The following is a 25,039-nucleotide window of genomic DNA, read 5'->3' on the forward strand; positions in this document are numbered from 1 at the left end:
GGGAGAACGACGCCCGCGAAGTCTTACCTGCCTGCCGGGAGCTTCGAGAGATGGCAGCACAGGGGCATGGCGCTGCCGACGCCAGGCGCGAGTTGGCGGCTCGCATGCCCGGCGTTCGAGCCCCGATCAGCAGAGCTCGTCGCGCTACGACCGCCGTGTCATCGATCCCACGTGGCGGGGGCCTCTTCTCCACGGTGGGCCCCCTTCTGTCTTGCGGGCCGGCCGCGTCTGTTCGTCGCCGGCCGTGTGCGCGCGCGGTAGCCGCCGTCCAACGGTGACTTGGCATCATTATGTGCTCGACCTGTTGGATTCGTATCGGTCGCCTGCTCCACTGCACGCTGACGCTGCTCACGCTCGGAGTATCGTCGCTGATGGGCCTGCAGCCGCTCGAGCCAACGCGCAAAGGTCGGTGTCCGCTCGGTGCCGGACAGCGTGTCCACATCAAGACACGCTGCGACTCTTGCCCCGTCTCTGCCGAGCTGATGCTCCGGTAGGGCACCGCGGCGGCGAAGCTGCTCTCCGCGGCTGAAGTCGCGCGTGTCAGAGTTTCGGTGAAGGCGGGAAACTTGTAAACACGGAGGCGGCGCGCAATCGCCTTCCGCGTTTACTCTTTGCCGCCTTCGCGTTTAGACTGCATCCGCGTGCCTCTAACTCGTTCTTTCAGACTTCGACTTTTCTTTTAGCTCCCACGTCTTTCCCTCCGGACGGGTCGGTTCGGACTACTTTCACCAGTCGTCGAGTACTGCTCGAGCAGTAAGTGATGGGCACTGTGAACGCATCTCGATAAGTTCTTTCAGTGACAAGAGATAAGTTAAGCACCGGCTTGAGAAATGTGTCTGGCATGTAGCCATTGCAAAAAAGAAAAGAAACAAATATTGGTTATTTCAGAAGTTAAGTTAGCCATAGTTTTCTAAGAAAATGAAAACAAGAGAGAGACAAAAAGTTTAAAATAAATCGGTACGGAAACAAATGCACCTAAGAGTTCAGGCGTATGAGCTGCTTCACTGTTGGGGTTGCTGCCTCTGTTTACTGTGCGTAAAAGAAGCATTGCCTTGAGCCGAAAGGTTAGTCACAGAAAAGATTGACACCACTTTAGAGCACGCAGCACTGGAGCTGTTTCTGGGTAGTAAAACATGCGTGCTCCGTCATCTGAGGGCCTTCGTTGTGGAAGCCGTGTGGGAAATTGTGACTCGATGTCGAGCCCTGTGAACAGATACTGCAGTTCACGAAACAGGAAGCAGCTCACTTCCCATGTCTTCTCTTTCACTAGCTCCATGCCGGGAATAAATTCAAGAAGCCATCAAATATGAAAGAGTTTTTGCTTAAAATAAGGCATTTAATGTATATGATATCCCGAAAACAGCGAAAGAATGAGGCGTTTACGCGCCTGAATAAATTAAGTTTTGACAATTTTTGGGGTAAGCGGGGTCAGCAATTCCTGTTTGCCCCGCAAGCAGCTTAGCAAATCTTCTGTTGTTTCACACTAGTGCCAAAATCATTGTGTCTGACCGTGAACACTACAAGGAGCATGACACGAATTCGACTGAATGAGCATAACTTGAAGAGCTGACAAGATCACTCCAGTCGGAAGTACGCTGCGCTTCTTGGTTACCGAAACTACGATATTATTTCTATTTCCTTCGCCGAAAGTGTCAAGCTTATTCCTTGTTGGAAGAGCTGAGGGTTTCTGAAGCGAGGGGTGCAGTTTCCACAGCATAAATAGCAATCTTATTGGTCGGATTTAAAACGAACAAATGGTCCAAAGAAAACAACTGGGCAATGCCTTCCACGAGGCCTCCTGTTCGCATTGTCACAGCCCCCGCAGGCCATGTCCACCGTTGTAAGAGAGGACCCTATTTCAGCATCAGGGTAACAAGCGTGTACAGAGAATCGTTAAAAGCCTAATATAGGACAAAAGCAGTATACTTGCCAGCAAATTCACCAGCCATAAACGTAGCACGTGTTCCGATTAAGAGCAGCAGCGTAATGATGGCCTTTACAGGGGGAAAAAAAAAAAAGAGGCTAGGCACGTGAAGTTAGTACTCAATGTTGTGTTATGCCATTTTTTTCTTTTCAACACATGCAAAGAAACGAGGCCAGTGCAGACGGTCCGCTGATGGCTTTAAAGTATGTCCATGCTCAGTAGTCCAAACGTAAAGTTAGTTCGAATACCGGTTAAAAAAGAAAGAGAGAACAAGACCGATCTCCATGTAGAACCAAATTTTCTTTAAGCAAGTAAGCTGTCGTTCATGATCCACGACCAGGCATAATAACTGCCTTAGAGGTGACTTAATACACGTGCGCGCGTGAAGCGCTGCGCCAGTCAGCATGGAAATGCAAGCACATGAAGCGCCCTTGTTGTACACGCCGGCGAATGAAGGGCATCGGGCACATCTCTGGCAATAACAGGAAACCATGTATACATGGCCCCGGGTCAATACCGCTCTGCACGCTAAAAGGATATAATCTATGCCGGGGCCAGCGATGAATGTAGCCCTGCTCCAGACGCTGGTACTCGTCGGCGGCTGCGGCTGGCTCTTCTTTTTTAGTCTTGCGGGCGAGCTGTCTTGTAGTCCGGCACTAGTTCTTCAGGGTTGGTCGGCACGTGTGCCATCTGTCCCAGACAGCGGGTGCCGGTCAAAAGGGGTCTGGCGGTGATGACATTCCCCAGCGCCCAGACGGAGACATTGACGGACTGCTGCCACTCCCGAGGGTGAGCTCGGGCACGTGTCGTTCTCAGCAGAATGGAGGCATTGCCGGGAAGCTTTCCGCCGATAGACGTTGTGCGCGTTCAGGGGAACCTCCACGATTGCTGGCACGCTCCAAAGGGAACCCTGCAATTGCGGCTTGGGAGGTGCAAGTCATAGCTCCATAGTAGCCGTGTTTGGTAACGTCAACGCGGACTCCTTCGAGCGCTAATTGCCGCGAGCAACTACTTGCAGCGCGAGGTTTCGTAAAGTGACTGTTAGCAGAGACTAATTAGAGGACTCCTTGGGCCTTGTCGAGAGTAACTTTCTTCCTTATTTTTTGTTTGTTTGTTTTTCACAGAAACCCTATTCTGCACAGCATGCGGGTGCTATAGCCCTCAATTCGGGCAGTACTCAGAAGTGTTCGCTGTGATTATGGCAGTGCTGGCTTCTAAGCTCTATCAAAACCCGAGCTGGGTATTTATTTCAGATGACCGTATTAGAATGTAAACATTTGGGAAGAAATCAGCCTGGTCGGGAGGCGAGTTAGAGAGATAAAAAGACACTCCGACCAAAGGCTTATCGAGATCTGACGTTTCGGCAATACTTTGATTTGAGCTAGTTGGTTGTAGCGTGACATGTTTACGCAAAAGGCGTACTGGCGCTAAAAAACGGAGACAACACCTGTCTTGTTGTGTGTGTTGTCTCCGTTTTTTAGCGACAGTACACCTTTTGCGTAAACATGACGTTTCGGCATCGACTCGGCTTCCTCTTCAGTGTTGACTGGGTGGGAGCAAAAAAACAGATTTTAACCTTTTTTGGGCCCACTGCCGCTGTTCACCCCATTTCCCTGACTGGTGGCAGTGGTTCAAAAAGAAGGTTAAAAAGCGCGTCATTTGCTTTCACCCAGTCAACTTTGAAAACGGTTCTCAGTCGGTACCAAAGCATCGGTTCTTTCGTAAGTCTTCGGTCGGAATGTCTTTTTTCATCTCTAGACCGTCATTTAGGTGTGCGCCATGATTTCCATGTATTTTGAATAGACTGTGACAGTGCAGCATCTAATTCGTCATAGTAAACTTGCCAGCTAATTATAAGAAAGTCAACAGTCTGGAACTGCTGAGGTTTTTTTCTCCAAGGTTTTCTTGAGGATTCTTTAAGATTTTACATTTTAGCCTGCTTAACAATGCCGCTAGTTTAGTGGCAACAATGAAGCTTTAAGCTGGCTATTTCTAAAGCAAGGTCTGCGTGAATTAAGTGCAAGAGAACCTCTAATCAACGCATAATACTATCTGGTTTGGTTCACCAAGCTTGCCTAGATACTGCAAAAACTGATGCCTTTATTCCGGTATCACTTTAAACTAAGACTCCAGCCGCATTACAACAACAAATCATCGCGCTAAAGAGGGTTTTCCAAATATGCGACAGGCCACGAGACGGCTGCTCACGCTACATTTTAAGAAAGTGTTAAATCTGCTTTGATAATCATGTTGCACGATTGCTTTTTAATTACTTTTTTACAGCTAACTAGCTTTCGCTAAGCAAAAAATATTCACTGTTTTCTTTTTGAAAGCTGAGGGCTGCCAGGACTGAAACAGAAAAACGAAAGCACCGTCCTCGAAGAAAAGTGAATTATAACCAAAGTGTATTTCGGAAAGAAAGTCCTCGGCCTCAGGTTACAAACTTTGGTGGGAAAGCTAGCAAGACGCGTGAAGTCCTCCGATGGCTGAGGTGAAGTAATTGCTTCCTACTTATGTGTTCGCGAAGGTAGCGAAGCGAATTTCATTTATCTAAAAAAAAAGAGAGAGACAGAGCCCTGGAGGTAATCATCAGAAGAAAGATGAAGTAACACCTGCTCGCACGCTCAGGAACTCGCGGGCATGAAGAGCCCAAAACCACGAAAGTTAGAAGCTGTTTACAGCCATCGGCTATTTTCACTCGGACTCAGCGATCTGTAGTATATTCAGCCTTAAAAGGCATATTTGTGCGATTTTAATAAGTAGCAGCCTGCTTGAAAGTAGCTAATGCCACAAAAAGGCGTCTCTTTTTGAGATGTGAGGGATGGGCGCCACCGAAGAGCGGTTGAAAGAATAAACGCATCCGCGCGCTTCCTCGACGTATGCAGCTTTACGGCAGGCAAACAAGATATTCGGCTCATCTCTACAAGCCCTGGCCTGCCTTCCAAGCCAGGACAGTTTACTTTCTTGCGGCCACTGGTGCTTGTTGCACCTTTTTCTGCCTTCTTTGTAATTTCTTAATTTTTTTTTACTATGCTCCTGTAGTGCCCTTCCAGTCTGAGCTGGCAAACGACCGAACTGCTGTACTGCTCGTCTTACCCCGGCCAGCCACAAATCAAAAACAATACCATTTGAATTCAGGGCGCTCTTTCTTTTTGCGCAAATATATCGTTTTTTTTTTTCCAAAACAACGCGACACATACGCTCCAGATCATCGTAAAGCTGTTTATGAAAGTAATAGTCAGTACTCTGAAGCCCGTTAGCGATGACATGTAGCAAAAATTATATTTTCTAAAAATTCCGCCCCTGATCATATTTCTTGTCATGGGCCTCGAATGATTTCTCGTACATTTACTTACAGAAGGAAGAGAATTATTTTTCAAACCCGAGTGTAGAAAAAGTTAACCCATTGTATTTAATACCACTAGGTGAACAAATAAATCATATTGTAAAATGGATGTATTTATTTGGACGTGCCTGCTCCCTACTCGCCAATGCACCAGTTAAGTTCGTGTTCGCCGTTCTTCAGTACTGCAGGAATGACAGTACGATAAACTTTGTTTATCATCTGACCGAGCATGCCTGTTCCGCTTAGACAGTCAATTCTGAATACTTATCCAAACTAGACGTCAGCGCTCACTAAATTACAAAACTATGAAAGAGCGGAGACACAAATAATATTTTTTATTTATTCCTGTTCTTTCTAGCTATCACCATATTTTGTTACTGAGCCTTTAAAACAAAAGGTCTATTTGAGGCGAGGGATAAATTCGCTAGTTTAATCCGCAATCAAGAAAGTGTATGCATCTTGAGATGTTTTAAGCGCACTGCCGTACTTGGGCATGTTGAATGCTGCGTTAACAATGCGTTCGTCTTCGAAATCGTCTCCCTCGCAGACTTGGCCGTCGTCGATTTCGTCCGGCATGCGGAGCGCACAGCACCGTCACCGTTATACCTACTCTAGATGTTCTTATTCAGCTATGCACCCGTGGCGCAATTAGGCTAATCCGACTCTCACGGAGGTGGAAGTGTGTGCTTATCACTGCCTTTTCTTTCTTAATTGCTTTAAACTTCCTTTGTAAGCGCCTGTAATGTCGGAAATCAAATATTTGAGGATATTTCGCCCTGCATGCTAATGAACCTACTGATGGCAGCCGCTGTTAAGACGTAGCATGTTATCAAAGTGAGCTTGCAATAGGTGTTACATGTGGAGCACTAGGAATGTATTTTGTGGCACTAATATACAATGTATTTGCCTTTCCTGGGACCTATTCTGATACGTGGTGTCACTCAGCTGCGCAAAGCAATCCATGATTGTTGGGGAAACGGAATGCGAAGCCGACTCAATTTACGGCACTCCGCACGTTTTCTAAATAATCAGTTCTATGCAGGAGTTGTTTTTGTTTTCCCTGGGCAAAAGAATCAAAGAATAGACAAATTTATTCATTTTTACCGAAATTCTGTTTTTACCGAAACATCCCAGCCAGAGTCGCTTCTCTGCAACCGAGAAAAAATTAGATGCTTTAATATACCACCAGGAGAGCTACTTGAGTTCCTTCAGGAGTCTCTCCTGTTTTCCAATAGAGCCATGCGTGCCGCAGCTAGCACAAAAACTTGTGTATAGACTGTATACACTGTCTGTTGAAAGTTTCGAAGCCGCATGGCTCACGTTCGGGCGCCTTTTGCGCGCCGCCTTTATTGCAGCGACAATACAACTTTTTATGGCGGCTTTTGCGGCCTTGTGGGAAGCGTGAAAAAATATATGTGTATTAGATAAAGCGCAGCGCGCATGGCGGCGACAGGTAAGGGCACTGTCGTGGAACTCTATCTCTCTCCAATATGATCGCGAAGTAGACCAAAGGAGTAGCCGAATGCTACACCTCTCCATGAGCAAGGTAGCTCACCAACAGAGCCAACGCTCAATCAAGAGCCTACATAATTTGTGCGGCATGACTGTATGGAAATAATAATAAAAAATTTTCCAATGGGTGTGCGCCTTTGTGAAACGTGTCACATATAGCCTGTCTTATAACAGCCATCAATGGTTATGAACAGTGTCATAGAAGCATTTGTACGTCGAACACGTGATGCCTAATTACTTAGCGATGGTAAGACTCTTTCGCTGCTCTGCTATTTCTTTTGCGTCGTTTTACTCTCTTTGAAGAAGCTGTTGCTCCCTGCGCTCGTGTTCATCAGAGGTCTGTGCCCTGCCAGCTGTCCTCAACGACAGCCTACCGGTATAAGTGAAGGTCCAGCTCGGGGGGGTTGGGCGGACGCTGCCGGGTGCCACGTAAGATTCTGGCTGTCACACTGACAGCTGCCGCTCTGAACTTCAGTTGGTTTGTCCGAGGAAGCCACATCCTGGTGATGGAAACCATGTGCGCAGTAGGCCCTCGTGTATCGGCGTCAAACGCACGGTTGTCGCCTTTTTCTCCTGTGAAGCGTGCCGCGCCACACAAAGCTTAATATTGCGGTGAAGCAGCTGTAAATTTGGTCTGAGTTCGCGCTTATAATGTCATGGACAACCTAACCCCAAATTACGAAGCAACTAACAAAAGCTACCGGTGGTGCCACGTATCTACGAGAAAACGAACCCATAAAAAGGTAAACACCGGCAGAAAAGCGCAGGCAAGCTCGTCGGCACCAGCATATTTGACGCTAGGTGATCAGAGGGTCGTTCTTCTTGTTGCTTCTGATGGTACCATTCCAACGATCCGTTCCTGAGCGCTTCCTTCTACGGCAAAATTAAAAAAAAAACTTTTGGACGTTTTGCTTCAGTCGCTTACGAGACTGAGCTTACGGCCTAGTTGGTGTTCTGTTATAGCAACAGAGCGGAAATAACAAGGGAAAAATATTTATGTGGTTATTACACCCGTGGTAATTTCGTATGATCAGCGCTAGCTGCTTGCGTTTTGTACTTTTGCATTTACGCTTGCTTTGCGTTGTTGCTTGTTTTAGGAATACGTAATGTGTTTTGACGGTCCCTCCACTACCATCGGCTTGTTCACGTTTCACCGCCCTCGGCTCTCGCTTACGCGCCGCGTCACGAACAAGATCTTCCACTCGCATTAGTTTCACTCTGTTCGCGGCAGTGTTGTTAGCGCGACTTGCCTACCACGTCAACACTCCGGGACTGTCTACCACATCAGTTCGCAGGTTGGGGGAAGGGGGGGGGGGAGGGTGTGCTCACTCCGTGTGCGGCGGCATCCTCTGTATCTGTCACTCCGTCGCTTCTGCTGCGTAGCCCTCTATCTACGCAGCTGCGTCGCTGTCCGCGCCGATGCCATCCATCTGTACCACGGTGTCACTCTACAATAGGGCGCCTATCCCTGTCGCATCCGCACTGCTTGTCCTCATCCCCACCTGGGAATCCTTTCCAGAATTTGCGTTTCGTTTCTGGTTGGTCCTCAGCAGCTGCTTCATCATGCGGCGCACGCACTCTGCCCTAACATCTGCGCCCCGTATGGCTTTCGCGGACGCGTGAGGGTGGCGAGGCTCGATGTGAACGCGGCAGAACCTTGCTATAACAACTAGCGCTGTAAAATGATGAGACCACTAACGAGCGCTGTATGTCGTCTCGTCTTTTTTGACCTGGTCCTTTGTGCTGTCTCGTCTCACTCCTGTCTCTAAGGATCGCCAAATGCGCCTTCACAGTTGAAGGTAAAATTCCGAAATGCCCGTGTATTGCGGGATGTCCGAGCACGTTAAAGAACCCTAGGTGTTAAAAATTTTTCCGGAGCCCTCCACTACGGCGTGCCTGTTGCTTTTGATCATGAAGCGCCAGTTTTACATTTGTATTGTATGGAACGCGTTCGTTCAATGCCTTTATTACAAATTCATTTTTATTTCTACAAAGATTGGAAAATAAAACATGACAAAAGTTTCCCGGCAGTTTTCAAAACGAGTCGATGTTGATAACAGTGAACACGAACTCCAGAGAACACAACGTACACATACCATTGCGTGAAAGCGAGCATGTCGCACTTCAAGGCGACCTCACATTGAAGTGTAGCATGCAATGTGAAAAGTAAGATTATCTTTCTGACTCGACGCTAAGTGCAGCTTGCGAGTTACGACGCGCTAACTTAGTCAGCGATGCAGTGAGTCGCTTCATTAGGGAGTGACGCTTGTGCGACTGGTTGCGACCGGAGTGCGGTGTGCCTTTTGCGTCTACCATTCAATCAATTTCTTCCCTCTGCGTTCCTTGTTCTCGTTCTGCTAGCGCTGGGTATCCGACCGGAATCCTGCTCTGATTTGCGCTTTCACATTCTCTGATTAGTTCTAGCACACATGCGTTTGTGCTGTTTACAAAAGATGCGGATTCGTCTTTGATTAATATACTCAGCTAAGCAGTTGATTATTTTTAGCTCCGAACAGTTGTATGTTCTACAAATGCGAAGAAGTGACTGGATTTTTTGCGACTGCTGGAGACTTGACTACAGTTTAATCATCTTTTTCGCGAACAAACCGGCGATTAAACAACCGTTAGCTATAAATTTGTGGCTACTGAGCTTATAAATATGCTCTTGCTTCCGAATAAAAGAATAAATGCAAGTCATCGCTCAGCCAGTTCCCTGCCTTGTACGTGCTTAACCTACCTAGTGTTTTCGTAAAAAATAATACTTAACTCAACTGCAGACGTCCAAAGTTTCTGCAATGAGAAAAAACTAAATATTGCTTCTACCAGCGCAAGAACGGCGTTTTCTGTATCTTACTCGAAGCTGCGAACCAAAGAATAGTAAAAAACGTGAGCATTTCACCATTTTATAAGCCGACTGATATTTACGCTCCATTACTCTGGCCGCCTTAGTCGTTTTGTGCAGTGCACATTCCGCAGCACATCTGTTTTCTTGCTTTGTTTTGCGTTGATTTTGGAAGCGGCAATTGTTAGTCGAGCAGCAGTGTGGCGCTCACAGTACCCCATCAGTACTTTTGTGATTCCACTGCTAGAGCATCGACCATGACATGGGGAGCACCCACCCAGATACATTGTCCAAAAGAAACTATTCGGGATTTTCTTTATTTGGCGAGAGTTTCATCGGTGTTGCAGGTGTCGGCGTGGTTTAATCGACTTGGTTGGTGTCTCGACTTCACCATGCGAGGTCCCATCAGCGTAAAATACAACTGTCGCGGCAACTATCGGACCGGCGTGCAACCAAGCTCGACAGATGAACGTCTGACAATTGTCTTTCTTAATTCTTTCGCAGAAAGACACTCTTGATTGTTTGTTTTTCTTTGCCGCTCAACGAGGGAAGCGACGTGACTTAAATTTTCGCAAGCGTGAGCCAGCTTCGAAACGAGCCCATTTGTGAAATGACTGTGCGCAGTTCTTGGCGGTTCTATATTTAAGAGAGACGGCAATAAGCAAAAACAGATATCTGGCGAAACCTGCACCCGAATGGCACCACGTGATAATGGTGTGGTGAATGTGCGTGTCGTTCCTCGGGCGTGCTGTATTGCCCGAGTCTAGGTCCCGGGCCCTCTTCATAAGTCTACACACGCGCGTTACGCCACGATTTGTGACGTCAAAAAAATGCCTGTTTCTGCGGTATAATTAGCAAATGGCCGCCGCGGTGGCTCAGTGGTTATGGCGCTTGGCTGGTGACCCGAAAGACGCGGATTCGATCCCAGCCTCGGTGGTCGAATTTCGACGGAGGTGAAATTCTAGAGGCCCGTGTGCTGTGCAATGTCAATGCACGTTAAAGAACCCCAGGTGGTCGAAATTTCCGCAGCACTTCACTACGGCGTCCCTCATAGCCTGAGTCGCTTTGGGACGTTAAACCCCGATAAAACATGAACTATAATTGGCAAATGTCTCGCATAGAACCTAGAGATTTAGGGGACGAAGAACGTCGGACGTTATCGCGCTACGTTTCGAACACTCCCGATTGACAATAAATCCCATAACTTGCTGAAGCTGAGCTTAGTTTTGGGGGTAATGGTGATACAGATGGCACTTTAATTTACTTAGACGCTTATCCTATCGATTTCTCCTCACTCCGATCGCGTGCATAGATTCAGGCGAATGTCGGTATTTACTCGTATCGCCTTTATTTTATATTTAAATATTCGTCCATTCATTTCTTTATCACTTTATTTGTTTATCAACGCCGTAAGAGTGAAACGAACAATATTTGACCTGAGATTTGAAATATCGCATTCTTAACACTGAAAAGTTCAGGCATCAGCCCGACCAACCCAATAATTGAGACACATAGAGCTTTATAATAATTGGCTCACCTAGGGAGAAGGAGGTTCATTGAATGAAAAAAAATATATATATACATAAATGGAATGTTTATCACAGACGGCCGACTGGCGGAGTTTTAACGACAAACATAAAATTAAAGCTCCACAGCGGACAGAAACCGGCAAGAACAAAACGAAACGTAAAGCGGAACCACCATCGGTGCCCGACGTGACGCCCTCCGCACGAGCGTGAGGTGCTTGTTAGCGTGGCTCGTATTTTGCCGCAACCTCAGAGCTATCGAGTTCTTATTCCTGTTGCCAAGAGCCCAATGGCCGGCACCTGGCGAGAGGCCTTGTGGCGCGCCGTTCCAAAGCGTATAGGGTGCGCGCACGCGCACTTGTAGTGAACTTGCTTCGTTGGGAGAAAAGGAGCGACAAAGTGCGAAAGTAAGGGCTTCCAGAGTGTTTTCGCGCTGGCCCGGCTTCTCCCGTGGCGGGTCGTAAAACGCAGCCGCCGCACCGTTGTCTGCTCCTGCGAGCAGGGAGGCGCTGGAACCGTTCCGAACCCTAATTGGAGCCCAGAGCCGGAAGTCGAGGCGCGTAGCCCTGATTGGGCCGGCCGGGCTTCGTTGAACACTCCACGGGTGCCGGCTCTGTCGAGGAACTTCAATGGGCCATGCGCGCGCACCATGCAGGCCACCGAGCGAACGATGGGAAAAAGGAAAACACGATCCGGGCAGGACGGGGGCCTTCGCGGCGGCAGTACTCCCTGGGGCGTTTTCAACTCGCGGGAGTCGAGGCTGCGCGGCTCCGGCGGGGCCCAGGGCACGGACCTGTCGCCCGATGATCGCGGGCATCGGATGCCTCGGCTGCGTGCGCCCAAAACACGCCGCCCGCCGATGGGCGCCTCGAACCTGCATGCGCAGCACGGAGGCGAAAGGATGAGCGCATGGTGTGGCACTGGGCTCAAGTTAAAGGGGCTAAAGATGCCTCCTTTTCGCACTCAGGTGTGCCTTAATGGGACATCGATCTGCGTCTGCCCACTGCCTTTCGCACCGTTTGACCATTCACGTTGCCCGTTGCTTATACGCAGAAGGGAAAAGTTTCTCGAAATTAAAGAAAGACAGTGAAATGTTTGCCATTGCGCAAGGGTCGGCTGCACAGAAGCAAAAACAACCGTGATGAGATCAGTTTACTGTAAGCGCTCGAGTGCGCATACAGACTACATGTTCAGACCCGAGGGGTTATCGAAGTGGCAGATTTCGTGTGGTAAAAACGAAAGGTTGGGCGCCCGCAACGGTTATCCACTGCAGCTTGGACATGTATCCGTCAGTAGCATGCATGGTCCGGCATACATTACTGCCGACACGTGGCGAGGCTCGCGTTCGGCGCCAGAAACGATCCGAAGCGGGTGATTGATGCTGGCGAGCGTCAGTAGGCGCAGTTCAGAGCGCTCATTGTTTGCTCACTGGGCTAGCTAGACAGCCGCTAGCTGCTTTTTCGGGGCCCACTTTCATCGGCCTTTTCTCATCTGCAAACAAGTCGTCAGCTGCTCCTGGCGCGGAGCAGGTCGGCCCTCCGATTTTGATCGGCTGCAGATGAAAAACGCCGACGAGACGCGTACCTCCATTACCTTAGCACGAACGCGTTGGGAACGGCGCTGTAACTGCGAAGATACTAAGAAAAAAAATCACGATTTTTTCTCTGCACAGATTCATGCTAACGCTGCGTGCCTCAAGAAGACGGAGGAATAGAAGTCGAAGAAAGGGAAGAATGGGTGGGCGAAAGTGATGCAAATATGCTCGTACCGGATCCATACGTGAGGGATCAAGGAAAATGGACGCGTTTGCATCAGACCATGTGTTTTTCACGGCGCGCAAAGATAGATGCGTGTCAGCTTTCGTGTGCATATTTCATTACGGGAGCTCGGCGCTGTTCCCTTGAAATGCGCGTATACTAACAGCGCGCGTTGGGGAGCAGACTCGATCGAGCAGCTACTCTATCGCAGGTTATATATACGCCGCGCGCTACCACTGTTGTACGAGCAGTACTCACCGCTGCTTTGTGGTTGCTCGAAAAATGTGATCCCGCCAAGTGTATCTGTAATTTGTTTTTTGTTATTGCTCTAGGTTAACGTAGCTTATCTTGAATCACCGGCACTATTCAGAAATACTCGTTATCCAGGTGATGTGGCGTAAAAAGTTTCTCATCCACCGATGCTTTAAAATCTAGGTTCTGATGTGAACGGCGCACTGGAGAGCGTTTTGAATCGATGCTTACGATTGAGGCTTATTACAATGAAAAAAAAAAAAACGGTCGATGTAAGCTCTACTACCGCCTAGAAATAGAAGCGCCTAGATTGGACAGCTCCGTGTCTGCGTGCTACATCCTGCTTGCTTAATTGGCGTGGTACTTAGACATGCTTTTCTCGTACCGATTACTTCTATACGGACTAATAATGTCACTCCAGTGCGTTCTTAAATCAAACAGTATTATAGGTAACTACCTTCTCACACTGTAAAAAAAAAAAAGCTCAACAGCGTTATATATCTTGCGGCATTATCACTCGTCAGCCGATAAGGATCAAAAGACTTGCGCTATATTAAGCGCCCGCAGTCAAGAACCTAGTTCTTTTGCTTATTCCGCGGCGGTAGCTTCCAGGCTGGGACGGTCTGCTGTCAAGGAAGAGAGGACGGTTGGCAGGTGGCCCGTGGGAGAAAAAAATCCCGCTAAAAACCACCTCCCATATGGTTGGCGGTGGAGGCTTCACCGGACGGACGGTTCTCGCTTTCATCATCGTCCTAATGCTATCGCATTAATAGCTCTGTAGCAGACGACGCGTGCACCTGGTGGCGTGTCGTGCAGTTGTGGAACTTGCCGGATATGACGGAGGTACGGGGAACGGAAAGTGCTCCTCAAGCCGAGTCCGATGGTAGTGAACGGGCGACGGACGGCATGGAGTGGGTGGGGATGGGAGTGGTAACAACTTAAAAAAAAACAGAAGCTCCTTAAGGCTGGGCTCCTACTTTTCCAAGAGTCCCCGGGCCTGGACTTCACCGAGTGCACTGTGCACTAGCCATGTTTGGTCAGCTGGTTGAGCAGCGCGCAGAGCGCCTCGTATGAGGAGGGGCGTAAGTTGGGTATGGGGGGGTCTGCCATGGGTTGGGGGACATGTCCACACATAGTGTATGAAGTGGCCTTCGCCGCCTCACATGTTGAGCAGAATGGGAGAGTCAAGGTAGGGTGGTAGCGATTGAGGAGTTAGAGTGAGATGTAGCAATCTGTCTGCAGTTGCCGCCATACCGCACTCTATTTTTGATTAGTGTACGGTCAGGGGGTGGGAAAGTGAAGCGGCTGTTTTTGTAATGAGTGGTGATTTGGTGGTATGTGAGTAGAGCATGGGAGGTTTCCTGTGTGGGTACGGGTGTCCCATCTTCTGGGTCCCGGAGGGACAGTTCGCGGACTAGCGCATGAACGCGCTGATTACTGGGGACCGAGGTATGCCCAGGAACCTACGTGAGAGTTATCTCTTGGGTAAGCGTGTGCCCTGATGCGAGAATGCGTCCGGCGGTTGGTCTGATAATCCTTTGCTGATATTGATAGTACGCAGCATTGTAGTAGGTGCAGATCTGAGGTGATGTTGCGATCTTGTGTAAAGTGTATGAGCGCCAAGGTGATGGCGGTGCCCTCGGCCTCCGTAGGATTGTTAGCGTGGAGGATGGCTGCGGCCCCGATGGTGCCATCCTCGTGGCGACGACTGCGTATAACAGCCTGGTAGGGCGTGTTGAGCGGCGTCCACGTAAAGGATATGGGTTCGACCTCTCTGGTTCATGGTGTAATATTCAGCTCGGGCATGGCGTCTACCCCTGTATAGCTCGTGCTTCCTATTTATGGGTAAAGGTCTGATGCGCAGTTTGCCTTGGATGTCAGGTGAGGTGATCTGATAGTTGGTGGCAGGTGAGCAGGTGGTGGGGGCTAGGTGAGTATGCCGTTTGAGGTGTTGGCCTGTTTTTGTGTGGGTTAGTCGAAGTATCTGATTGTTTTGTTGGGCTTTGGGTAGTTCCGAGATAGTACTGTAGGTGCCCGTTGCGAGTGATTTGTGGGAACCGACTGTGATAGGCGCAGCGCTGAGGTTACCGTCTTTCTAACAAGGAGCGGCTTTATTGTGTTGCGTTTTGGTGAGCAAGTGATAGGAAAGGATATAACTCAAGCGGCTGGTTATGAGGGCGTCCGTTATATAAAAGGTTTTCCTCTCCTGAAAAGGCCGTAGTTGCACGTGGCCATTCTGTGGACAAAGCTCGTGATTTGTTTTGTTTGCTTGTCTATGAGTTGTATAGTAGAGGTTGCATACAAAGTGTCCTGTATGTAGAGGCCAAGGACTTTGAGTCTATTGACCAGGGTTATGTGATCGTCGTATACATTCGGGGGGGTATGCGTGGATCCCGGGGAAGTCGTGTGATTAGGAGCTGTTGCGATTTGAGTGGGTTCAAGGTCAACTGCCAATTGTAACGTGTCATGCACCTCCCTATGGAGCCTTGAGTCGTCCGTAAGGTGATGCGGTCGGCGTATATTGCCGCGTGGAAGTCAGGTATGTTGGTGAGTTTTTTGGCCCACGGGACTAGGGCTAGAGTAAATCAAACGGGGTAGAGAACGCCGCCTTGTAGAGTGTCTCGGTCGGGCAGGGAGGTCTGAGGTTATCTATAGTGCCGAGTTGGGTCTGGGCCGTTCGTTGTATTAAGAAGCCTACAACTACACTGGAGTATAAAATGCATCTTGAAGCAATAGATTTGGCACTGCGGCAAGTTGTTGCGAAAGGTCAGGTGTGATTACCATGCCGTAGCTATCTTTAGCCGAAAGAGGCACGAATGAGCACTTTGTACGTATTTCCGAATTACGGCAAATATCGAGCGTTGCGTTCTCCGGCATGGTGCGACCTCATTTCTTTCTAGTGCTTTCTACCGGAGTCCTTTTCTCGTTTGGCCAGAATGCATCGCCTGTCTTATCGGTCACAAAATGTTGAAAGCAGAAGACACGAGAAATAAAAAAGTGGTCCCTGTTTGCGGGCGTTCGTTCACACTGCTGTCAGTTCGTACGTTCAGCGTTCGCATCACTCACAGTAGACACATGTGGCGCGTGCCATTAGAAGCACTTGTACGGGCAACATGGATCTGGAAAATCATCCCAGCGACGTTGCGACCTGTTCCGACTGATTCCGAATGGTTCCGAGCGCTCCCGTTTACACATAGTTTCCAGTACTTAGTAACGACCACCCTTTTACAAGTTTCGATTTGAAAATCGACGACTTTAGCGAGACATTAATGACGCACTCGCTCTCTCTTGGCATAGTAGTCGTGCAATTTGTTCACTGAATCAAGCATTCTGTCACTCTCCAACCTTTATCTTTACAGTTTAGGTATTCCATTTTTCAAGGTCCTTCTTCGTCAACTAACGCTTAGCATCTTTCCTCCTGATATGGTAATTGTACAGGTGCCTCTTCGAAGTACAGGTCGGAGGCCGTTGACCAAAGACGCGTCACGGCAGGCACACACCCAGGAGTCACACCGAAACCAACACAGCACTTCGTTCTCCTCTTCGTCCCACCGCGTGAACGGCTGCCGGTCGTTCCCATTACATAATAAACAACAACGTCACACGTTTTGCACTACATCATAGCTTCCTACTACCAAAAGTGAGAACTAACTGCGGTAAACAATGCATTCAATTTTCCGCCACACCATTTTCGAATTTTTTAAAAATTCGACATCAAACAAAACAACCCTGTTTCTTTGTTTAAAAAGCAATTAAAGTTGCATTTGCTTAATATTTTCGCGTAGTGGCGACGGCAGTCTGGTAGTCAGGAAGACAGTGAAAAGGGCTTCCAAAAGAAACTTTATTGAGGCTGACCTGCGCATACAAGGAACTGAACTAGGTGGTGGCGGTGATAGCAACAAGCGTGCTCGGCGGTCGTCGAAGAACATAATGCCCACCGCTCTCGGTCATGCTTAGGTTAAAGCTGCCAAGGAACTTTCGAGATACTGCGTGCAAAGTAACCACAACAGTCTGGGACAACGTAGACTCGGTTCCGCCTGGCTGCGATCAATCGAGATAAATCTGGTCGCGTCTTGCATCACAAAGCGATAAAGCCGCGTGCCGGCAGCTTTGAAGAGTCAGAAAACAACCATTACAAAGTTTTGCGTCATTACCCCCCTTTTTTATAGGAGCATCGATCCGATGCTTTACAACGAAAAGAAATGTGGCCACAAAATAAACACTGAGAGTGCAAAAAAGATCACTTAGAATGCAAAGGCAGTGTCCATTAAGGCGCATAATAAAGCTTCACACTCACAACATACACGACTTCTGCGCGTGCGTGGCGCCGCTGTGATGCTGTCGCCGATGGTGAATATACAGCACAAGACACAAGACAAAGGAGACGAAGGACAGAAACAGTGAAAGACACACTCGGTCGCTGTCGCACTGTCGGGGGCCACTTTGTAGCCAAGCTCTCGAAGTCGACGAAACCTCTTGTACAGGCCGAAGTGGCGGCGCAGAAGCTTTTCACACAGTCCGCGACGGCGAATGGGCGTCCACGCTCATAATCAGCCACCCGGATTGTATTCTAGCATGTGGCGTCGGTGCAGGTTGCAGCATTGGGCGTCGGTGCGCTGTTGGTCTTTAGTGTGGTACCAGACAAGACGTCGTGCTTCTTCAGAGCGCTGTAGGTAGGCATTGGCTTCGAGGTTGTCTTCTTCAGTAACGTTGGGCAGCATGTCGTAGAGCTTGAAAGTGGCTTCCCTGCCATGGGCAAGCCTTGAAGGCGTCATCTGGCTTTGGGTTTATCGGGGTTTAACATCCCAGTGTGACTGAGGATATGGGGGACGCCGTAGTGAAGGGCTCCAGAAATTTCGACCACCTGGGGTTCTTTAACGTGCACTGGCATCGCACAGTACACGGGCCTCTAGAATTTCGCCTCCATCGAAATTCGAAAACCGTGGCCGTGATCGAACCCGCGTCTTTAAAAGGCGTCATCTCTGTGGTGTCTTTCACGGCGATGTTGTAGGCGAAGGCAGCGTAGGGAAGGATGACGTCCCACGTCCTGGGTTCGGCGTCAGCATACCTAACCATGTCTGCTATGGTCTTGTTCGACCGCTCCGTAAGACCATTGGTCTGTGGATAGTAAGCAGTCATCCTACGGTAGATTGTTTGACTGTAGCGCAGTGCATCATCTCCACCGTGATCGCTGTTCCTCTGTTCGTGATGAGCGCTTCGGGGGCGTCGCGTCGAAGGATGCATTCCACGAAAAATTCAGCGACTTCTGCTGTTTTTCCGTGTGGCAAAACTTTTGCCTCGGCATAGCGCGTCAGGTAAGCGGTCGCTACGATGATCCACTTGTTTCCAGATGCCGACTTCTAAAAAGGATTCGCAATACTTATTTAGCAATTGTGTAATCTGCTATGATATTCTACACTATTGTGTTTTCGTTAAATTCTGCAATATTGTGTTCTGCGTTCCATCATTCGCTTTTTTTTATCCGCTTATTGCCTGCGGTATTTGACTCTAAATATCTCTAATATCTGAAATATCTAAATATCTTATGCGTGTTACTTTGTATTGTAGTCGGTCCTTTTTTATCTTGTTCTTTACATTGTTATTCTCGTTAGTGTTTGTTCCCTGAATTACATCCACTCATTAGTTGCTTGTAGTATTTTACTGATGTTAGAATGGGAGGTACCGCCTACGGTCTTGTGCCATGGAGCCTCTTTTGTATAATCCTTGTGGAATTTGTTCTTAACTATCAATAAACACAACTTCAAAAAAATATTTTTATGGGAGGAAAAATTTCGTTAGTTGCTAAGAGTTGATATCAAACGGTTTAAATGAGCAGAATTTTAGTCCTTCGCCTGGGCAACATTTGCCGCTAATCAGTGAGGCGCTTGTAAGCTGGGACCCTCTACTCCCCGCATTAGACAACCGGCGTTTTTTTTTTTTTTATCTCAGCACGTATCTTGTTATATGTCTGCAGATTCGTTTATGGAGCTTTACTCCAGGAAAACAAATAGCTAGAATAGTTCCTGAGCGTGCTTGCAAATTTGTTGTGCACGCCGTTGATAGCGTCAACGCGTTTACGTTGGCGATTACAGCTAGGTAATAGACATTGATAGCTTAAAAAACTGAGAAACTTATAGCATGGAAACTTGTTTCCAGGTTTTGAAGCATTTCTTGCTTTTGGTAGCGATCCACCGCTGGTGTTGGGTATCTTTCGTAGTTCTGGTACCTTTGCTAGAAAATCTCGTACATTATAATGCAGCAATGCGTTATGTGCCTACATTTTCACTTTCCCGCGTCTGAACATTTTTTTGTCCTACTTTACAACCACCCCCTCACGGATGAGTGCCTTACCTGGAAAAAAAATGAAGTCAACCTGGATAAAAATTAGAAAACGTACCTGTGTCCTCACAAGCTTACAAGGCACGTACGGCATACCCTGCGCACATGATCGCGTAGGTAGGACGATGTATATGTTATTCATGCCATCCGGTTAGAATTGGAAGGTAAAGTATAGGAAGCAGTATCATTGCCAGTTTTAGCTTAGAAAGGAAGGAAAGTATAAAGTAGTCAAAATAATTAAACAAACCGGCAAATCTTCGAAAAAAAAAAGTAGCATTGTTGTCTGCAAAGAAAGGCTAATACTGGGCAGTTTTAGGGAAGCCGCGGCTGAATTCACAATCAGCTGTTTCCTACAGTACGCTGAATTTTAAAACACCCCGGTGGCTACAAGGGGCGCCCGCGACACGCTGCGTCCTTATTCTCTTCTATTGCTTTGTAGTGCTATATTTGAAAGTAAAAAAAAAATAGGGTCATAACGCTACGTGTGTTCGGAAAAGTGCACCTATATATGAGTACTTTTTTGTTTTGATAGGCAACTCATGAACTCTTCTTTCAAATCTCTCACCGTAATCAAACTGCTGGATTCCCCGCCAGTAAAGAAAAAGGAACGCGCTTCTTACTCCGCGAAAGAATATAAAATAAAAACATTTCCATTATATTCACCTAGCAAAGGGGGCTTTTATTTTGCAATGTGCCGCCCGGCATACGCGAGAGGGAAAGTGTGTTGCAAGGAGCAGAATTAGTTTAGTGAACAGCAGATATGCCGTGCACAGTCCACACGGCTTGGAAGAATTCCCGTCGCAACTGATGTTGCGAATGAGGAGCCCTTTGTTTTACCAAATAACGAGTTTTCAGCGCTGATCGGCGGTTTGAATCATCCATTAACACTGCCGACGCACACCTGAAGGGCTGGCACCCCGCTCGTGATCTCAGTTAATTTATCACATTAGCCTTTGCGCTCTGCGGCGGAGTAGAACGCCGTACCCTCATTAACACCGCCTGCGGGAACACTAATAACGAACGCCTTTCTCAATAATTTTCCACACCGGGAAATTTCGACGCCTTGTGCTTCGCCCGCAGAGCTCTCGGCTCTACCCTTACGCAGACGGAATTTTCCCAGGGATTGGAATGAGCGAAACATCAAAGAGCGATAAATAATCTTTCTTAGCTCTCGCAGTTGGCAGCCATTGCTTAATTCGATGTAGAAGACGACCAGAGCCCTGCGAAGGCGACCTTGAGCTTTGTGTTATCGTGTTTGTTCTGTTACTGACGAGGATAGAAACTGACCGTCTTAGCTGCGCGCTACGTTTATTTGAGTGCGCTGATTCGTTGGGTCCATGTTGGGGGTGCGCAATTAAGGTAAACTTCGCAACGAACTTCTAAATTACCACACAGTCGGCGACCATACAGCTGTGTGGGCGCCAAGAGTGCTTCTCGAATTAGTTCTTGCGTCCTTGTGACGAATGGCACCGCGCATATTTGGCTCCTGAACAAGCCGGTCAGCCAGTACGCGATTTCTTACAGGTTACGAAATCACCCGCGATGGTCAGCACAGCTATTGTAGGCCACGCCATGCCGAGAAGCATTACAGGGAACCAATTGGGTTTCAGCCGTGGTTATACGCTTGATGATACGTACATCAAAGAGACAGGGAGAAACTGGTGGGCTTCAGCGAAGGAACGAGTCAACTGCCACATAATCGTTGCCACAGCAAGGGCGCTAAATGTTATTTAAACAGGTCATCTCGCAGAGCGGCGCTCATTGAAACGCGTTTGCCAACTGCCTAGAACTGGGCTCTTGCTCCGTGCGTTCACAAGTACATTACGCAACGACTCATTTGCCTGCGAGTAAGCTCGCTTTTTATAGGAATCTAACTGCCGAACCCGCTTTGAGTTGGAGGACCGTGCTCGAAATGAGGTCCTCCTCCTTCGAAGATGTTCTAATGGAGGATACTTAAATATATTGAACCATAATTTTTCTTGTAGTCTATCCTTGTGCCACGCCAAGTGCCTTTGTCTCGCATGAAGCAGTTAATTAATCATCGCTATTTTCAGTACGAGATGGAGCCACGAGTCGTAATGAAGGCTTTCAAAGGCGCAATATAGTCCTGGAAAGTGAGAGTAATTCCACCTATATCTAACGCTGCTTGATAAAAAATTTCCCACGTTCGTACGACAAGACCCCTCTATACTCTTGCAGCGTTTGAAGTCGTTTCGGGCAATAGTCATCTCAAAGTAGAGTTGCAAAATGATTAGGAATTCATGTTTTCTTCCCGCTTTCCGGGTTGGTCTGTGGAGGAAAGAAAGAACGAACGTCAAAGAAGTCTCAAAAAAGTCCGGCGGTGGCGTGCCTGAAGTCTTCGCTCTCGATGTCAGCGCTCGTTGCAGTCTGCCTCGCCACAAGGTGGCCGATGAGAAGCTTGCTGCGAAGAAGCGAATGGCGGTCACACGGTGGGGTGGGCGCTCACTGTAGGCGACGTAGTGCAGTTGATTCATACTTACCATGTTTTGCATTACTGCAGCAGGAATTAGCACGAACACTACTCGCGTTCACCTTCGTTTCCAACCGCGTGGACCTTGCTTCATCATGTGGAGAAGACCAGTAGTGATCCCGCATTCAACAAATGATTTTCTTTATTTTAAGCATGTTTATCCCCATCTAATGTGAGCCGACATACTTTTCGCACTTCGGCGTTCTTCACTGGGATTATTTAATAAGTTTTGTGCGACGAAGCCCCACTGGAGGAAAAAGCCGGCGGCAGCAGTCCGGCGTCACACAGAAAATCCTTTTTGGCTGGCGGGCAGCGTTGTCATCAGTGACGTCAACAATGATGTCATCAGAACTGATAAATCGTATCGGCTAGAGAAAAGTGACGTCATTAGCCAGGCAGTGACGTCACCAGACCGGAGAATGCCCATTAGCTGGATAGAAGTGATGTCACCAGACCGAGTTCGTCTGCATGAAGCCTATATATGAAGCCTACACCTGCCTAACGTGGCAGGTGGTGTACAGGAAAAGCTCGGGAAGAGCAGCCTGGGTCTCAGAAGCCCCACGATTCACTCCTGGCAATGGCATCAATAGCTTCGAATGCTATCTCACCGGCAGCACATAACGGAATTAGGTGATCCCTTGTTTTTTGTTGTTGCTGTTGTATCTCAGCTGAGTTTCACATCAAGATGAAACTGTTAGATAGTTACTATTTGTCATTTACAACGGCACCTGCAGGCCGACGCGCAATTAGGGATTCTGTTCACGTTTTAATGCGATGGCATTATGAGGGCCATGTCGGCGAAAACTGTCCGGCGACCGGCATTTATGTGAAGCCTGCACCAGCCAACCGGGGCAAATTATGTATAAGGCGGATACATCATTCCTCCTCCCGACTGTTACCCTCTTCTCTCTCACTCTCCCTCGCCATATGTAGGGGAAAAGAAGGGAGACACCGTACTAAGAATGGAGGAGGAGGAGGAGGATATAGAAGAGGAAAGGCAGGGAGGTTAACCGAAAGAATAATCGGTTTGCTACCCTACACGGGGGGAAGGGGGTGAGGGGATAAAAAAAAAGAAAGAGGAAGGAGAGTAACAGAAAATTGAAGTCACTATAAAACGTCACTGTTCGTTAAAGTCACAGCCTATTGTGCAGGCCAGAAGTTCTCAAGAAACGGAGCAGTGCCTTGCAGGCCTTCTCCGCAGACGACCGCCGCGGCCAGTGGCCGAGAATCTTCATTTCCGTGAAAGGGCGTGTATCTAGGCGCTCCAGCGCACGGCTGAGAGACTGCCTTTCGGTGGTGTAGGCAGGGCAGTCGCAAAGAATGTGGGTTATGGTCTCGTCATGCCCGCAGATGGAACATGCAGGACTATCAGCCATACCGATTAAGAATGAGTAGTGGTTGGTGAAAGCTACACCAAGCCAGAGGCGACACAGCAAAGTTTCTTCTCGTCGTGGTAGGCCTGATGGTAGCCGGAGCTTCAGATCTGGGTCCAAGGATTGTAAACGGGAATTGCAAAATTGGCCGGAATTCCACGCGGCAAGCGTGATGTCCCGCGCAAGTGCGCGAAGCCTGCTCGCTGCATCCGATCTCGAAATGGGGATCGACACAAAATCGCCGTCGTCGTGAGCAGTTCGCGCGACCTCATCCACGCGGTGATTACCTGCTATGCCGCTGTGCCCCGGTAGCCATTGGTAGATAATGTCATGTCCTTTGTTGATGGCAGAGTGATGTAGCTGTCGAATTTCTGCGACCAGTTGTTCATGGGCTCCACGGCGAAGAGCAGCTTGTAAGCCTTGGAGGGCAGCTTTCGAATCGGTGAAAATAGACCACCGCTGAGGGCGCTGCTGACTGATGTATTCAATGGCGACACGAAGAGCGGTGAGTTCTGCACCCGTCGAAGAAGTGCGGTGACCTGTCCTAACTCTAATTTCTGTAGTGCTTGCGGGTATGACGACGGAGCCAGAAGAGATAGGGTTCACTGAGCCGTCGGTGTAAACGTGCACCCGGTTTGCATGGTGCTCATGTAAATATTCAAGGGCGACTTGTTGTAGTTTTGTCGGCGATAAGTCTATCTTCTTCATGATGCCAGGTATCGAAAGAAGCACACGGGGATTGTGCAGGCTCCAAAGTGGCGAGGACGGTCTAGAGGCGGGTGTAAACTGGGACGGCAGAATGGCGGGATGTGCGTCAATGATGTCTGTAAACGATGTGCGCGGCCTGGCAATAGGAACACTGGCAAGATGGTGAGAGGGAACCCGGGAAATGTGCCGGAAATGTGCCCTCAGTGCGTCAACTGTTAAGTAGGTAGGGATTGGATGCTCCTGGGCGATAAGTACAGATGCGGCCGTAGAGGCACATTTCGGCAATCCTAGGCAAGTCCGGAGAGCTTGAGCTTGAGCGCTTTGCAGACTTCGTATGTTTGTTTTTCGAATATTTCCAAGTACAGGGAGGCTGTAGCGAAGAAATCCCATGAATAAGGCGTTGTAGAGCTGCATCATCGACCGCACCGACGCTCCCCACGACTTTCCCCCAAGAAAGGCGAGAACGTGAGAAATCGCTGTCAGTCTCTTTTTCATGTATGAGATATGAGGGGTCCATGATAGATTTCGGTCGATGATTACTCCCAGAAACCGATGGCTCTTTACGTAGGGTATTGCTGTGCCGTTTATGCACACGGTATAAGGAGACATGTTCTTTCGTGTAAAGGCAACCAGCGAGCACTTTTCGGTTGAAATCTGTAGGCCTTGCTGGCGAAGGTAGGCCGCAAAAATACTTGACGCCTTTTGAAGTCTCGCTCGAACTTGTGGGCGCGTAACTCCGGATGCCCAGATACAGATGTCATCCGCATATATTGAGAGTTGCGCCGACTGTGGTAGTATATCGACAAGCCCGACAAGTGTAAGGTTGAACAGCGTTGGGCTGAGCACTCCACCCTGCGGGACTCCACGGGAAGTGAAATGAGAAGTACTATGAAGAAAATGACTGAGACAACAGCAGGCCTACGTGCAGAATAGGCAGCCCCCCGAAGGACTATCTGGGCAAAAATGATG

The 25,039-nt window shown here is 48.5% G+C and overlaps 1 protein-coding gene across 1 annotated transcript in view; it reads left to right on the plus strand.

Annotated features, from left to right (window-relative positions):
- Positions 1 to 244: 244 nt before the first annotated feature.
- The window catches only part of LOC149351543 (nephrin-like), a 294,256-nt gene continuing 269,461 nt past the window's right edge, over positions 245 to 25,039 (plus strand). The window contains exon 1 of the mRNA XM_089580900.1: positions 245 to 405. Within this exon, the coding sequence (XP_089437026.1) occupies positions 291 to 405 (115 nt within the window). The 5' untranslated portion in view covers positions 245 to 290. The remainder of the gene's footprint in view (positions 406 to 25,039) is intronic.

This window comes from Amblyomma mixtum, chromosome 3, assembly GCF_055824585.1.
Source record: "Amblyomma mixtum isolate Tamu chromosome 3, ASM5582458v1, whole genome shotgun sequence".
Taxonomy (NCBI): domain Eukaryota; kingdom Metazoa; phylum Arthropoda; class Arachnida; order Ixodida; family Ixodidae; genus Amblyomma; species Amblyomma mixtum.